This window comes from Zalophus californianus, chromosome 13, assembly GCF_009762305.2.
Source record: "Zalophus californianus isolate mZalCal1 chromosome 13, mZalCal1.pri.v2, whole genome shotgun sequence".
Taxonomy (NCBI): Eukaryota; Metazoa; Chordata; class Mammalia; order Carnivora; family Otariidae; genus Zalophus; species Zalophus californianus.
The window spans coordinates 34,695,569-34,710,047 of record NC_045607.1 but is presented as its reverse complement, the minus strand read 5'-3'; the positions used below and the strand labels follow the sequence as shown (position 1 = coordinate 34,710,047).

Here is a 14,479-nt window from a genome sequence, read left to right as displayed (position 1 = left end):
TGGGAATAACTTAAATGTTCAACTAGAGGATTAGATGTATAAACTCTGTGGCAACATTCAGTGGATTATCATGTGAGATTTGAGAAAATGCTTACAAGATAATGTTTCAAAAATTTTTAAAGGAGGATACAAAAAAATACAATATCAAAAAAATGAATACAATATCAATTATATAAGCATACACATGCACAGAGAAGAATCTAGAAAGAAATAAAGTAGAATGTTAACGATGTTTGCGTTTAGGTGGGGAAGGGATCATGAGTTACTATAATTGCATTCTTTGTATCCACCTCCCCCCCAAATACTGTACATCAAATATGTCTTGGTTCGATAAATTTTTAAAAATCTAAAGTGTTGGGAAAAATTTAAATAACTGAACAGGCTAAATCTGACATGATTACACTTAACAAGCCTTCATATAAAGCTCTGAATCGGTTTTATTTTTTTAATTTAAAGATTTTTATTTATTTAACAGAGAGCAAGCACAAGCAGGGGGAGTGGCAGACAGGGAGAGGGAGAAGCAGGCTCCCTGCTGAGCAAGGACCCCGATATGGGGCTTGATCCCAGGATCCTGGGATCAAGACCTGAGCTGAAGGCAGACACAACCAACTGAGCCACCCAGGCACCCCACTCTGAATCTGCTTTTAAAAAAATTTCAGTATGTTGTGATTTAGCAGAAGCAAGATCAAGAATTTTTGTTTATTGTTAACTCCAAATAAGTTAACTGAACATTATAAGATGCTTAGAATAAACGCACCTATTGGTTTCATTAGGAAAGGCAGCTAGGAGATACCATAAAGGAAGTGATAGATCCTTTCTGTGCTACCCAGCCTGGAACTGGAGTATTGATCCATGTAGGGTCCCACAGTGGTAGAGGGATTCCAATATATTGGCGTGTGTCCAGCCATGGTGACCTGGATGAGGAGAGACCTAGAAACTTTGGTGTGTGACATAGCTGAGGGGCTGGAGGGTGCAGCTGAGAAGGAGAGGAGCAGATAAATGCAAAGTGTGATCAGAGTATTCAAGATTTTGGAGGGCTCAGGGCAGAGGAAATAAGTCGTGTTCTGTGTGGCTCTGGAGAGCAGGACTGGAATTGCAGGGGGAAGCTACAGAAGGTAGATTCAGGGGCGCCTGGGTGGCTCAGTCGTTAAGCGGCTGCCTTCGGCTCAGGTCGTAATCCCAGCGTCCTGAGATCGAGCACCACATCCGGCTCCCTGCTACGTAGGAAGCCTGCTTCTCCCTTTACCAGTCCCTCTGCTTGTGTTCCTTCTCTCGCTATGTCTCCTCTGTCAAATAAATAAATAAAATCTTTAAAAAAAAGAAGGTAGATTCAGCTTCGTGTAAGGAAAAACCCGTCCACGTTGAAGGCGGCCTCGTAAGAAATGAGCTGTCCACGTCTACAGAATACAAGCGGAGCCTGCATCAGGGATATGAAGGAAGAGAAGGAAAGACAGAAGGGAGAACAGGAGAGTGAGGCAAACAGAAAAAGAAAGGAAGGAAAAAGAGGCAGAGGTGGAAGAAAAGGAAAAACGGTGAGGCAGAAGAAAGGCTTGGGAGAGAGAGTACACGCTCTGCAAGCGCTTCAGGTCTTCCTTAGCCATATCCTGAACGGCCAGCAGGTGGAGATATCACCCAAGGAAAAAAGGACTGCCTCCCGCCGCCAGCACACCCCGCCGCCAGCACACCCCGCCCCAGCCTTCTTCTTTCTTAGTCTCTAAACATTGGTTCCCTCTCCTGAAAAATGAAGCTGAGAGAACTCCAGAAGTCTCCGAATTTCCAAACTAAGCTTATAAACAAACATTTTATGATAAATGCAGCCTGTGATTACCCCTGATTCTAATTTAGAAGAGGCCTTTGTAGGTGTTTGCATTTTGGTCACTGCCGGAAGATGGCTCCCTCCGTCTTGCCTCATCCCAGTTATGTACACGTGCATTTATACATATATGGTGTACATGTGTTTTGAATCATCGTTAAATAATTAAACAACATAGGGGCATACTACAGTCCTCTTCCCAGTCACCCCGCCATTAACACTTGGCCTCCTCAAATAGAAGCACTGTCACTTTGAATTCTTAACTGCTGTAATTCTGGGAGTCTTTGCTCTCAGTCCATATGTGCTTTCTTCATTCTTCCACCCCGCCCCAAAGCAGCCAATTCTCAGGACTTTCACAGACTCTCTCTGACTGGTAAAGATGTGCCTAAAAGGGAAACAATCTTTTACGACTGTGCTTCCCAACCTTGAAGTGCACACTAATCACCCAGGGACCTGATCAAGTGCAGATACTGATTCAGAGGATCTGATAGGGCTGGAGATTCTGCACCGCTAATGAGTTCCCAGATAACATTGATGCTGCTGGCCCGAGAGCCACACTTGGAGTAGAAAGGCTATACATACACATGTCCCTATATCAGGAGGGGCCAGGACACCTCTCAAGAACTACAATCCACTTCTTTCAGCCATGCTGTCTTCTTTGTCACCCGTTAACTTTGACTTAACTGCTGATGTTTTCATTCAACCAATCAACATTTATAGAGAATCTACTCTGTGTAAACCCAATACCAGTTAATTTTAAGCACCATTAGTAAGCATCTTTGAGCTCCAGTCCTGAGGTTCCTAGGATTAGTGATGATTCAGATTCATTCCTTGCCCTGTCACTCATTCATTCAACATTTATTGAGGATCTACTTATGTGCCAGGCAGTGCTCCAGGAACTGGAGATACAGCAGTAAAGAAAACCATAAATTGGAGTGCCTGGGTGGCACAGTTGGTTGGGCATCTGACTCTTGGTTTCGGCTCAGGTCATGATCTCAGTGTCATGATCTCAGGGTCGTGGGATCAAGTCCCATGTCCGGCTCTGTGCTCAGAACAGAATTTACTTGAGATTCTCGCTCCCTCTTCCTGCCCCTCCTGCTTGTGTGCTCTCTCTTTTTCTCTCAAATAAATCAATAAATCTTTTTAAAAAAACCCACATAAATCTGTTTATTGCTTAACTCACACCTTGTTTATTGTTAACCTAAGTAAGTCTGTCTCCAATAGGGGAGACAGGTAAATAATTAGGCAATTAAGCTCCTTTCCCCCCCTCCCCTTTTTTCCTTTTTTTCTCCCTGAACAACTCAACCCCAAAGCCATTCAGTGGGGTCAAGCAAAGTAGCTTTCCACTCGGAGGAATAGGGGAGCCTGCAGTGGTCAAGAGCAGGTGCTGGAGCCCAAGCAGGATGAGCAGGTTATCCATGTGGAAAAGTGTGGCCTGGTACAGACTGTCTGAGCCCAAACAAAGTGAGAAGGACATCTGGGTAGGGGGACACCCTGGTGAGGGTTGTCAGAGTCTGAGCAGAGTAAGGAGGGCATCTGTGATGGTTAATTTCATGTGTCAACTTGACTGGCTTCTAGGTGCCAGATTAAACATTATTTCTGTGTGTGTTTATGAGGGTATTTCTGGATGAGATTAGCATTTTAATTAGCTTTTAATTTAATTAGTGGACTCAGTAAAGTAGACTGCCCTCACCAATGTGGATGAGCATCAGCCAATCCCTTGAGGTCCTGAATAGAACAAAAGGTGGAGGAAGAAGGAGTTTTCCCATTTTTTTTCCTGCCCCATCTGTGAGTTGGGACATCTCATCTCTTCTGGTCATTGGGCTTGAAGTTACACCATTGGCTTCCCTAGTTCTCAGGGCTTCGGATTTATACCACCAGCTTTCCTGCCAGTGTACACATGGCAAATTGTGGAACTTCTCAGCCTTCATAATTGTGTGAGCCAATTACTCATAACAGATCTCTCTCTCTCTAAATATAGATAGATGATAGATGATAGATAGATAGATAGATGATAGATAGATGATAGATCGATCGATCAATCAATCGATCTCCTACTGGTTCTGCTTCTCTGGAGAACTCTAAACTAATACAGCATCCACGTAAAGGCCAGGGCTTGGTTTAAGGTGTTAGAGCCTGAATTTCCCTTTGTACCTGCCCTTTATTTTGTGGGCAGGTTTACTTAGAAACTAAGTAAACATTCTGTTCATCACAGAATGTCAGGCGATGGTGGTGGTGGTGGTAGTGATGGGAGATGTGTTACTTACAGGAGGACTGATCAAATAAGTATATTAAGGCTAATGGAAACCAGGTTTCTCACTGTCAGCAAAGGAAGTTACAAATATTGGAGGAAAGAAAATCAGAATAAACCCTGTGGTGCTCAATTGGAATTAGAGGTCAGTATGATCTCATGGATTTCAATGTGGATTTAGAAATACTAAATTTTAGAAATAAATGGATTTAGAAATCCTAGATTTAGAAATAAATCACTGTTAGTTGTAAAAGTGTGTTTACTTACATGTATTCCTTAACTCAGTTCATTCAGGCCTGGGATCCATGGCATCCCCAAAGCAGTCTCTACCTACTACACAGATCTTGGTTTTTTAAAATACCATTCTCTACCAAGAGAAACTAGAACTTCTTGGAGAAATGGGTGATTCGAGGGTTGGGGCAGAGAAACTCCAAGACAAGCTGAAATATCTTGTGCCTGAAAGTAAGGACATGTTCAAAAAAATGTGGACATGTTAAAAGAACCCAGAAACCAGTTTAATGGGGTTCCCATTGGCTCAATCTGATAAAACTTGAACTTGAAAATAAATGATAGTAGCAGATTCTAATCTATTGAATAAAATAGGAACCAAAAGCCTAGACTGATATAAATAAATGAATAAATTGTTAGTGTGATGAACAGAATGTTTACTTAGTTTCTAAGTAAACCTGCCCACAAAATAAGGGGCAGGTACAAAGGGAAAAGTGTAACTTTACAGCTGAGAAAACTATAAGGCGTGTAAGTGGTCAAAGTTACTATAACCAGTACACCTACTAGGATACAATGAGCATCATATCTGTGATATTCCTGCCAAAGACCCATAACCTGAAACTAATCACTTGGAAACGTTCGACAAATCCAGACCGAGGGACATTCTACAAAACAACTGGCCTATAATCTTTAAAATTTTAAACTAATAGAAGAACTGTTCTGGGTTGAAGGAAACTGAAGAGTGATGAAAACTAAACGCAACCTGTGTTTTGGAACAGGTTCTTTCTGCTATAAAAACTTTATTGGGACAATTGGTGACGTCATTAGTTGAGTCTTGAAAGAAGGCAATGTGGATAACAGAGATGAGACGACTTGAGTTCTTGTCCTTCAAAAATACCCTCCTTTGAGTCCAGGTTCCAAAGGTCCTGCTTTGGCCCTTCTGCTGTGGTATCTGCCCTGGTCCCACACAACCCTTCAGGCGCAGGCGGAGTGCCGCGCCTCGGAGGAGAGGACTGTGGTCCCGAGGGGGCGGAAGCCCCGCCTCTCCATGAGGAGGGGCGGGGCGAAGAGTGGGCGGGGATGGCACTCCTCCTCCCTCAGGGGAAGATCGAATAGGGGGGCGGTGTCAGGTGGGGCGGAGCGACGCCGTCTCCGCATGCGCGAGGCGGTGCCGGTTAGGCCACGCCTCTTCCGCCGCGCAGCTCAGCCGCCGCGTGTGGACGGCTCTCGCGGTTGGGGCCTGGTTTCTCTAAACTCTTAACCTTGGTGTCCGGACTGGCGAGATGGCGGCGGAGGTGTTGCCGAGTGCGAGGTGGCTGTACTGTGGGGAGCCCGACGAGAGCCAGAGAGCAGTACTGGGTAAAGACTGCGGAGCCGGAGCAGAGTTCTCCATAGCTCCCTCCCCTTCATTCCGTTGGTATGCCTCTACGGTCCTCCTGCCCCTCTCGGGCCCCTTTCCCAGCTGGGCCCAGACCCCCACCAGTCTCCTCCACTACTTGGGGCTTGGCCAGGGTGCCTTTGTCATCCCACCATCTTGCTGTCACCACTTTCCAGCTGGATGAAGACGTCCCAGGCACCCTTCCCCCCAGGGCTGTACCGTCATCCCCTCACCCACTCACACCTGCCCCGCTTCTCTCCACCGGGCAGTGAGAGACAGTCCCCTGTCTCTCTCGGTCTGGGCTAAGCCTCAGCTCTATTCCCTTAGTTATTTCCTTCTGTCGCAGCCTTCCCCAGCACTGCCCTAACTTCCTCATCTCCTCTTCCTAACTGGACCAGGACCTCCTTCAGGTCAGGACCTGGGCTTCCCTACCATTCCCGTTCCTTCAATCACTCCCTCCCAACCCTCCCTACCATACACTGTGGGTCCTTCTACTTTCATCTCATTCTTGGGCTGCAATCTTACAGTCCAGTTCTCCAATGGGAAGCTGCAGAATCCAGGCAACATGCGTTTTACTTTGTACAAGAGTAATGACTCCACAAACCCCAGGAAGAAGAGTCAGCGGATCCTAGTAAGTGCCACAGTGGCCAGTTGCCTCCACTCTGCAGGTCTCTGGAGGCCTTAGAGGCCCTTGGGTGTGGGTGGATGTGGGAGGGAGTGAGAGGAGAAAAGGGAGATAGCAAATGAGCCTTTGAAGAACTCCTGTGAGTCCCAGCAGGTTGGGGTATGGGGACAGGTTCCATTCAGTTATGTACTTTTGGTGACGTGATGGCCTTTCCTTGATTTGTTCATTCAGCAAGAGTTTACTGAGCACCCACTGTGGCCCGGTGCTGTAAGCTGCAAGGGAAACAGCTAAATCGGACCTGGCCCCACGCCGAGGGAGCTCCTACTCTAGAGCAGGGTTTCTCAGCCTCGGCACTATTGACATTCTGACCCAGACAATTCTTTGTTGTGGGCCAGACCGGTGCATCGTAGGATGTTCAGCAGCTTCCCCGGTCTCTAACCACTAGATATCAGTAGCACCTCCTCTTTGTGACACCCAGAATGTCAGACACTCCCACATGTCCCCCAAGGGGATTTGCCAGGTTGAGAACCACTGCTTTATAGAGGTGAGAACTGGTTTTTTGAGTTCAGTAACTCATACAAGCAGACAAGCTCAGAGCCTGGGGGAGGGAGAGCGAGCTCAGTCAGAGAAGTCTCTTCTTGCCAGAAGGCCTTCCTGGGGGAGGGTCTGGCTGGCCAAGCTGAGCTCTGAAGGATGGAGGACAGTTTGACAGCTGAGGTTTCATATTCCAAGTGAAGAGGATAGCAAGGGCAAACATAGGGAAGCAGGAAAAGCTTGGCTGTGATTGAGGAATGAATAAGCCCTTTCCGTAGTCCTGCCAGCATATAAGGAGTAGTCATGGGAGAGATGGGTGAAGAAGTTCAGGAAGGACTTGAACTTTGGGCCCAGGAGGTTGCTGGCAGAACCATTTTATTGCATGCCTCTAAGTGCTGGGAGCCCAGGACCTGTCTCCCAAGGCCTGCGGTGCAGCTCCCACAAGAACTTTTCAGACCAGCTAGAAGCTGGCACTATCTGGGGCTTCCCTTTCAAAAGTCCTCTTGTCTTTCTCCCAGGGACACCGAGGATTCACTTGGATAGTGGGGCTGGATCATCTCCCAGAGGCTCTCTAGTTCTAATCCACTGCGGGTTGGATTCTAAAGCTTTTGCAAATGTGGGAAAGGGGGTCAAGATGCTTAATACGTTTCAACATTGGTTGTAGTGGTGCTTTTTCCCTTTACATTTTAGGCAGCTGAAACAGACAGACTTTCCTACGTGGGAAACAATTTTGGGACTGGAGCTCTCAAATGCAACACTTTGTGCAGGTAGGGACCGGGGAAGGGATGCGAGAAGGGGAGGATAGTGATGGTGAGCCTGGCACTGCTGTTTTTGGTCTTTATTTTAGGGGCAGTAGGGGGACTCTGGAGAGGTTTACCATGTCCCTGTGTTCCCAGATCCAGGGACCCTCACACCAGCATGCAGACATGCCTGAAAAGAAAAAATGAGTTACATTTGTTGGATTTCCTAAAACCTCATGCATTTGTAATTTTCTTTAAGATAATTTTTTAGGGGCACCTGGCTGGCTCAGTTAGTGGAGCATGCGACTCTTGATCTTGGGGCTGTGAGTTTGAGCCCCACGTTGGGAATAGAGATTGCTTAAAAAAATCTTAAAGAAATAATAAAATTTTTAGTTGAGATATAATATAACCTGACATTAGTTTCAGGTGTACAACATAACCATTAGATATTTGTATATGTTGCAAAACGGTCACCACAATAAGCAGTCACCCATTACCACACAGAGTTACAATTTTTTTCTTGTGGTGAGAACTTTTAAGATTTACTCTCTTAGCAACTTTCAAATACACAATATTGTTAACTACAGTCACCATCCTGCACATTACATCCCCAGGGCTTATTTTGTAACTGAAAGTACCTTTGGTCACCTTCGTTACTTTGCAATATTCTTTATAACAACTGTCTTGTTCCCAAAAGGTGGCCTTCTCCACTTACTTGGAGCGTGTGATCAATAGGCCAAAGCTTGCCAGAAGTTTCTGCTGGAACTAACAAGAAAGGATTTGGTAGTGTCAAAAGCTCCGGGGTTTCCATACAGCTCTACCATTGATCAGCTGGCTTTGGGCAACTCTGCCCTTCACTAACCCCCAGACTCCCCCTCGGTGCAATGAAGATTGTCCACCCGAACAGCCTGTAACTGTCAGGCGCTGGCGGAATGCAGACAGTGTCCCTCTGATAGTATCCAACAGTGAACCACAAAAAAGGCCCTTTCAAAGCCCCCATGGAACCACCCTGATGGACCTCAGATTAATTTTATATGCTTAAAACTGTTAACACCGTGGCATGCCTTTACGAAGATTCTCTAGTTCTCTAGTTCAGACTGGTCTTCTCCCCATAATTCCCAGTTTTACTTGTCTTTGCCTCCATAAAATTTGTGTGTGCAATAAATGCTAGTGTAATTCTAGATTCTTATATCCCCAAAGGGTTTCCCACTACTAGGGCAGTGAGCCCAAATGTAATTGGCTACCAGAATCACCTGGTAGCTTTTTTTTTTCCCCTTCCAGAACTACGTCATGAACTCCCTCCCTCCTTCCCTCCTTTCCCTCTTATGTTAAGAATTGCTGCTGTCGGGGATTACTGTTACTCAGCAGCAAATGTTGTGTTCCTCAAGTGTATTGGGGCAGAAGGACCAGTGAGAACTTTTAAGCAGGAGAAAGGAAGTTGGATAAACAATACGTTCTGAATAATCTATTGTCATTGGTATTATTCTTCCTTTATTCAGGCATTTTGTGGGAATTCTGAACAAGACCTCTGGCCAGATGGAGGTGTATGATGCTGAGTTGTTCAACATGCAGCCCCTGTTTTCAGGTAGGGCCCTGTCATAAAGGCTCACAAAAACACTGAATGTTTAGGCTTGTTGGATGAGTTAGTTTTTGATTTGTAAAGCACATCTTGTAGTTATTTTTAAAAGGGCGTCTTCCTGCAAATATTTATTGATGACCTGCTATGCTCCAGGCACAAGTTAGGGGTTGGAGTACAGCAAACCAGACATAGGTCCTGTCCCTACAGTGTTTACAGATTTGAGATCAGAAAATAGTCTTCTGGAAGCATTCTCATTCTTGATCTCCTAAAGCACTTTTCTTTTGACTGCTGTGATTCAGTGATCCCTTACACTTGGCTTTCTATGATGTGTGCATTTGCCTCACCTCTTTGACGATGTTTTAATCACTTTTGTATCTCCCTAGCTGCTCAATAAATATTTTAATGAATAAAAAAAAAAATAGTCTTAGTTAAAGCCACTTGAGCAGTGATCAGAGCAGAGTATTGAAGGGCATGTCTGATATTTTTTTCATTCAGAGGCCTTTCTTAACTCTTCGTTGTTCTAGTTGGAGTAGAGATTTTAGGGTCTCTAGTAGGTGATGGGAGTTACTGATGAGTTGGACAGTAATTTTCATGTTGAGGAGGAGTCTCTACACTTTTCTAATTTAGGAGGGGATCCATTTTTTTCCCTAATCCAGTGGGAGAGCTTGTACTGCTTCTCTGTGTTGGCATCTTAGAATGCTCAGGGCTAGAGTGGGATCTTCCAGAATGACAGGTGAGAGGGTCAGACTTAAGGGGCTCCTGTTCCCTAAATCTTAAATACTGAGAACCACCGTGGGGGAGGGTACAGATGAGGAAGGATTGTTAGGATCTTGGTAGATCTGCCTCATACCTTCCGAGGCAGTAGTCCAGCTTGATTCCCTCAGAGCAGTGGTGCCAGTCCTTTTAAGAATCTGAAGGACCTGGACCTACTTCCCAGAAATGTACGTAATATACAAGAATATATATGAGATTTTGCATATGATTGTAAAGGGCTCTTGAGTCCTGAAACCTATCTTTGACTTTCCTAGGGGTCCAGAGTCTATAGGTTAAGAATTCCTTGCTTTGCGAACAAATACAACTACATTTAAAGATTTTATTTATTTATTTGACAGAGAGAGAGACAGCAAGAGGGAACACAAGTAGGGGGGAGTTGGAGAGGGAGAAGCAGGCTTCCCGCCTAGCAGAGAGCCCATGCGGGGCTCGATCCCAGGACCCTGGGATCATGACCTGAGCTGAAGGCCGACGCTTAACTGACTGAGCCACCCAGGCGCCCAGCATTTGGAAGATAACTTAAATGTAGTTGTATTTGGGGGCGCCTGGGTGGCTCAGTCGTTAAGTGTCTACCTTCGGCTCAGGTCATGATCCAGGGTCCTGGGATGGAGTCCCATGTCGGGCTCCCTGCTCACCGGGGAGCCTGCTTCTCTCCCTGCCCCTCCCCCTGCTCGTGCTTTCTCTCTCAAATAAATAAATAAAATCTTAAAAAAAAAAATTATCCTCCAAATGCTTTTCTGACTTCTAAGGAGGCAAATGAAATTGTTCATTAATCTGTTGATTAAACAAATTTTTGTTTTTACATGTAAAAAATTTGTAAGTAATGGTTTATTCTAGCCAGCATATATATTTATACATGCACACACATGCAACATTTATTAATTCCTTACTCTGCTAGGCACTGTTCTAAGCTCTTTTAATGCACAACATCATTTACTTCATGTAACAACCCTCTGGTGGTTTTATCAGTGACAAAACTGGCACAGACTTTGACGGGGACATGCTGCTGTTATGTATGTATATTATAATATAATAAAATATATAACTTATACAATTATATTAATACATAATTATAAGTGATATTTGTATTAATATATAATTACATACTAATATATTTATAATTACATAAGTAATAATAACATAACTTACATTAAGTTATGCTGAGTTATTATTATATTATGTTATGTTATATATATTTCATCTCATCTCGTATATATGTATAGGAGCTGGGAGTGAAACTCAGACCAGGTCACTCTAGAGCTTATATTCCTGTCCACTAGATTGTACTGCCCCTGTATGAATACTTTATGGGAGATTAGAGAGCTTCATGTAAGTAACACATACCTCACATTTATGCCTGCCTTTAGGTCTTTTATAAGGAAGGCAAAACTATTTATTGGAAAGAGCTGAGGACTTGGCTTATAGTTGTATCTCGGCCACTGCCTGGTGAACTGACCTGGGGCACATCATTTCTTTGGGAGGCTTTTTCCTTATTTGTAAAGTGAAGAGGTTGGGGCAGATGACCCCTTCATTTGACTCCTTAATTTATTCTCCGTATCCTCTAACTGTATAATAAAGCCACAGACTATATGTTCACAGGATCCATGATGTTAAACTCTGGGAAGTCCTGCAGTAAAGAAATCTGTTTTTCTTCGATTAACCCTGAAATAAATATTAATCACTCTTAAAACCTGTGGGCCTCACAGCTTGCTTTGTTCCCCCCTCTCTGTTTTTGCTTGTTTTGTGTTTTGATAGATGAATCAATTGAGAGTGAATCGACACAAGAGAGTGAGACCAAAACTTTTAGAGAAAAGGTAAGTGTGACCAAACTGAGACATGGGACCTGAAGCAGGTTTCTTAGACTTTGTGTTTCTCTGTCAGTAAAATGAGCTGGCTGAACACAGGGCTGTTCCCAGCTCATTTGGTCTGTGGTTCCCCAGACAGTCTACCTGCAAGGGGCTTCTCAGCCTCACAGAGCGCTCTCCTCCCATCTGGGACAGCTAGATGCAGCTCTGTGCCGGTGTTTGGAACCGGTTGTCTGGGCTGACATAGGTGTAGTGTAACAGTTGGTTTTGGATTTAATGCAAGTTTCAGAAAATACTGGTTGTAGCCTGGAAGCTCTCACATTAAAACAAAGTAAACTTCAGGATTTTCAGTGTAGGCGGTTCCTACAAAGCTCATCTCACCCCAGATGGCAAATTGATTGAGTCTTCAGCACTGGCTGGGGCACTGTATTGAGACAGCGAGAGGCTGTCTTCAGGCTCAGTGGGAGAGAGTGAGGGATTAGCGATGTCTGCTGCGGGTGTAGGGCTGGAAAATGGTAGGCTGTGTGCCGGATTTACCAGTCCTCTTTCTAGTGCAGGCTTTTCACTGTGCAAACGGGGACACGGTTGATTTGTAAACAGCCTGTGACAGTTTACAAAGCGAGTCCTTCAGATCTGTTACTACAGCAAGCCTGTGAGATAGAGAAGTATGATTCAGCCCAGTTTACAGGTGAGGTAATCCTGGCTCAGAAAGGCTGCGAGTTTCCCCACAGTCCCACAGCTAGGAGTAGCACCCAGCCTGTCCCTAGACAAACCAAATTTGTCTATGCACAGATGGATTCTTGCATCGAAGCCTTTGGAACCACCAAACAGAAGCGGGCTTTGAACTCCAGAAGAATGAACAGAGTTGGCAGTGAATCTCTGAATTGTGCCGTAGCTAAAGCTGCAGAGAATATTATTGATGCAAAGGGTGTAACTGGTAAGCAGCTGGGACTTGGGATAAGAGTCTGCTTATAGAGACAGCTTCCTCTTCTCTTGAGATCTTTTACCTGCCCCACAGATGGAAATAAAGGGCATCAGGGCTGGATTCCTAACTGACTCACTGAGTGCCTCCTTGGGGAACAGAGTCTGGAAATAGTAAGACACGTCTGCCCTCAGGAAGCCCCCAGTCAAGTAGAGGAGACCGGCGTGGGGACGGGTGTGTGTGTGTGCCAGGTCCTGGCCGCCAGGGTTGCAGCTGGTGGGGCGCAGAGGGGAAGCCCTCGGTCCCTGGGGGTCACAGGAAGGTTTGGGGCAAGAAACCTGATATGATGATGATGAACTGAACCTCTAGAGACAGTGCTTCACTTTGGGATCAGTGGACCTTTTTCTGTTCTTAAACTCAGCAGTAGCTTGAGCATTTAATTGTATTATTTAAAAACATGTTTATTGGGCGCCTGGGTGGCTCAGTTGGTTAAGCGACTGCCTTCAGCTCAGGTCATGATCCTGGAGTCCCGGGATCGAGTCCCACATCGGGCTACCTGCTCGGCAGGGAGTCTGCTTCTCCCTCTGACCCTCTTTCCTCTCGTGCTCTCTATCTCTCATTCTCTCTCTCTCAAATAAATAAATAAAATCTTTAAAAAAATAAAAACGTGTATACTGCTAAAGTGCATTATAAGAACATAAGAGAAAGTTTACATAAGAGCAGTTTTTCTATTAAAATGGGATTTTAGGGACGCCTAGGTGGCTCAGTTGGTTAAGTGGACGACTCTTGATCTCAGCTCAGCTCAGGTCTTCATCTCAGGGTCCTGAGTCCAAACCGCCCATGAGGCTCCATGCTGGGGGTGGAGCCTCCCTAAAAATAAGTAAATTTAAAAAAAAGAGATTTTAGTAATTTTTAGAAAATCTTTTCAAACTCTATGATTATATTAATATTTTCCTATGTTTTCTTTCAGTATTTTCACAATTTTACTTTTTATATTAAAATCTTAATGAAAAAAATTTTTTTGGCATATGGTACAGACTAATTATTTTCCAGAGGATTAGCCAGCTGTCCCCAGCTCCATCCTTTTTTTTGTAGAAGATGATTTAAAAAGTCCTCCTTCTCCCTCCTCTGTGTTCTGTTCAGTTGTCCCTTCTGTTCCTGTGGCAGCACCAGGCTCTTTGGATTTCAGTAGCCTCATCTTCCAGCTTGTTTTCTGTTGGGGCAAATTCCTCCTTCCCTCCTTATTTTTCACAAACATTGGTTAGAGTAGCATGCCTTTTTTTTCCCAGGTGATCCTAAGAATTATTTTGTGAAATTCCCTCAAAATCCCATTGAGAATAAAATGGAGAGAATCAACATCTTTACAATACTGTTTTTTTATCCAGGAACGGAGAAATAATGTGTCTCCATTTATTTGAAAGCATAAGTAAATTTTTGAATTTTTTTGGTCAGTTTACTCTCAGCTGTCAAAGGACATTTAAAAAGAAAAGAAAGAGGGGCGCCTGCGTGGCTCAGTTGGTCGAGTGTCGGACTCGTGATTTAGGCTCAGATTATGATCTCAGGGTCCTGGGATCGAGCCCCACATCGGGCTCCCTGCTCAGCGGGGAGTCTGCTGCTCCCTCTGCCCTCTGCCCTTCCCCCCACCCATGCTCGCTCACTCTCTCTCTCTCAAATAAATAAAATAAAACTTAAAAAAAAAAAAACCTTAAAAGAAAAAGAATTCCCTCATTTCCCATCATTTTACCAGATGAACTGTTAGAATGTTCTGTGCTCCTCTCTGTCCTCATCTATACGCTTTCTTAATTCTTATGTTGTTTTTCTTGTTGGGCTGTT

At 44.5% G+C, this 14,479-nt stretch overlaps 1 protein-coding gene across 4 annotated transcripts in view; it reads left to right on the top strand.

Moving 5' to 3' along the window:
• The window catches only part of POLR1E (RNA polymerase I subunit E), a 33,426-nt gene that overhangs the window by 8,319 nt on the left and 10,628 nt on the right, over positions 1 to 14,479 (top strand). Inside the window, exons 1-6 of one of the 4 annotated variants that reach the window (XM_027616448.2) lie at positions 5,471 to 5,651; positions 6,198 to 6,301; positions 7,520 to 7,596; positions 9,069 to 9,154; positions 11,675 to 11,733; positions 12,517 to 12,661. In XM_027616448.2, the coding sequence (XP_027472249.1) occupies positions 5,576 to 5,651; positions 6,198 to 6,301; positions 7,520 to 7,596; positions 9,069 to 9,154; positions 11,675 to 11,733; positions 12,517 to 12,661 (547 nt within the window). In that variant the 5' untranslated portion in view covers positions 5,471 to 5,575. Of the gene's footprint in view, positions 1 to 5,470; positions 5,710 to 6,197; positions 6,302 to 7,519; positions 7,597 to 9,068; positions 9,155 to 11,674; positions 11,734 to 12,516; positions 12,662 to 14,479 lie in introns of those variants that run through there. The other 3 variants (XM_027616449.2, XM_027616452.2, XM_027616451.2) reach the window with 3 other exon arrangements.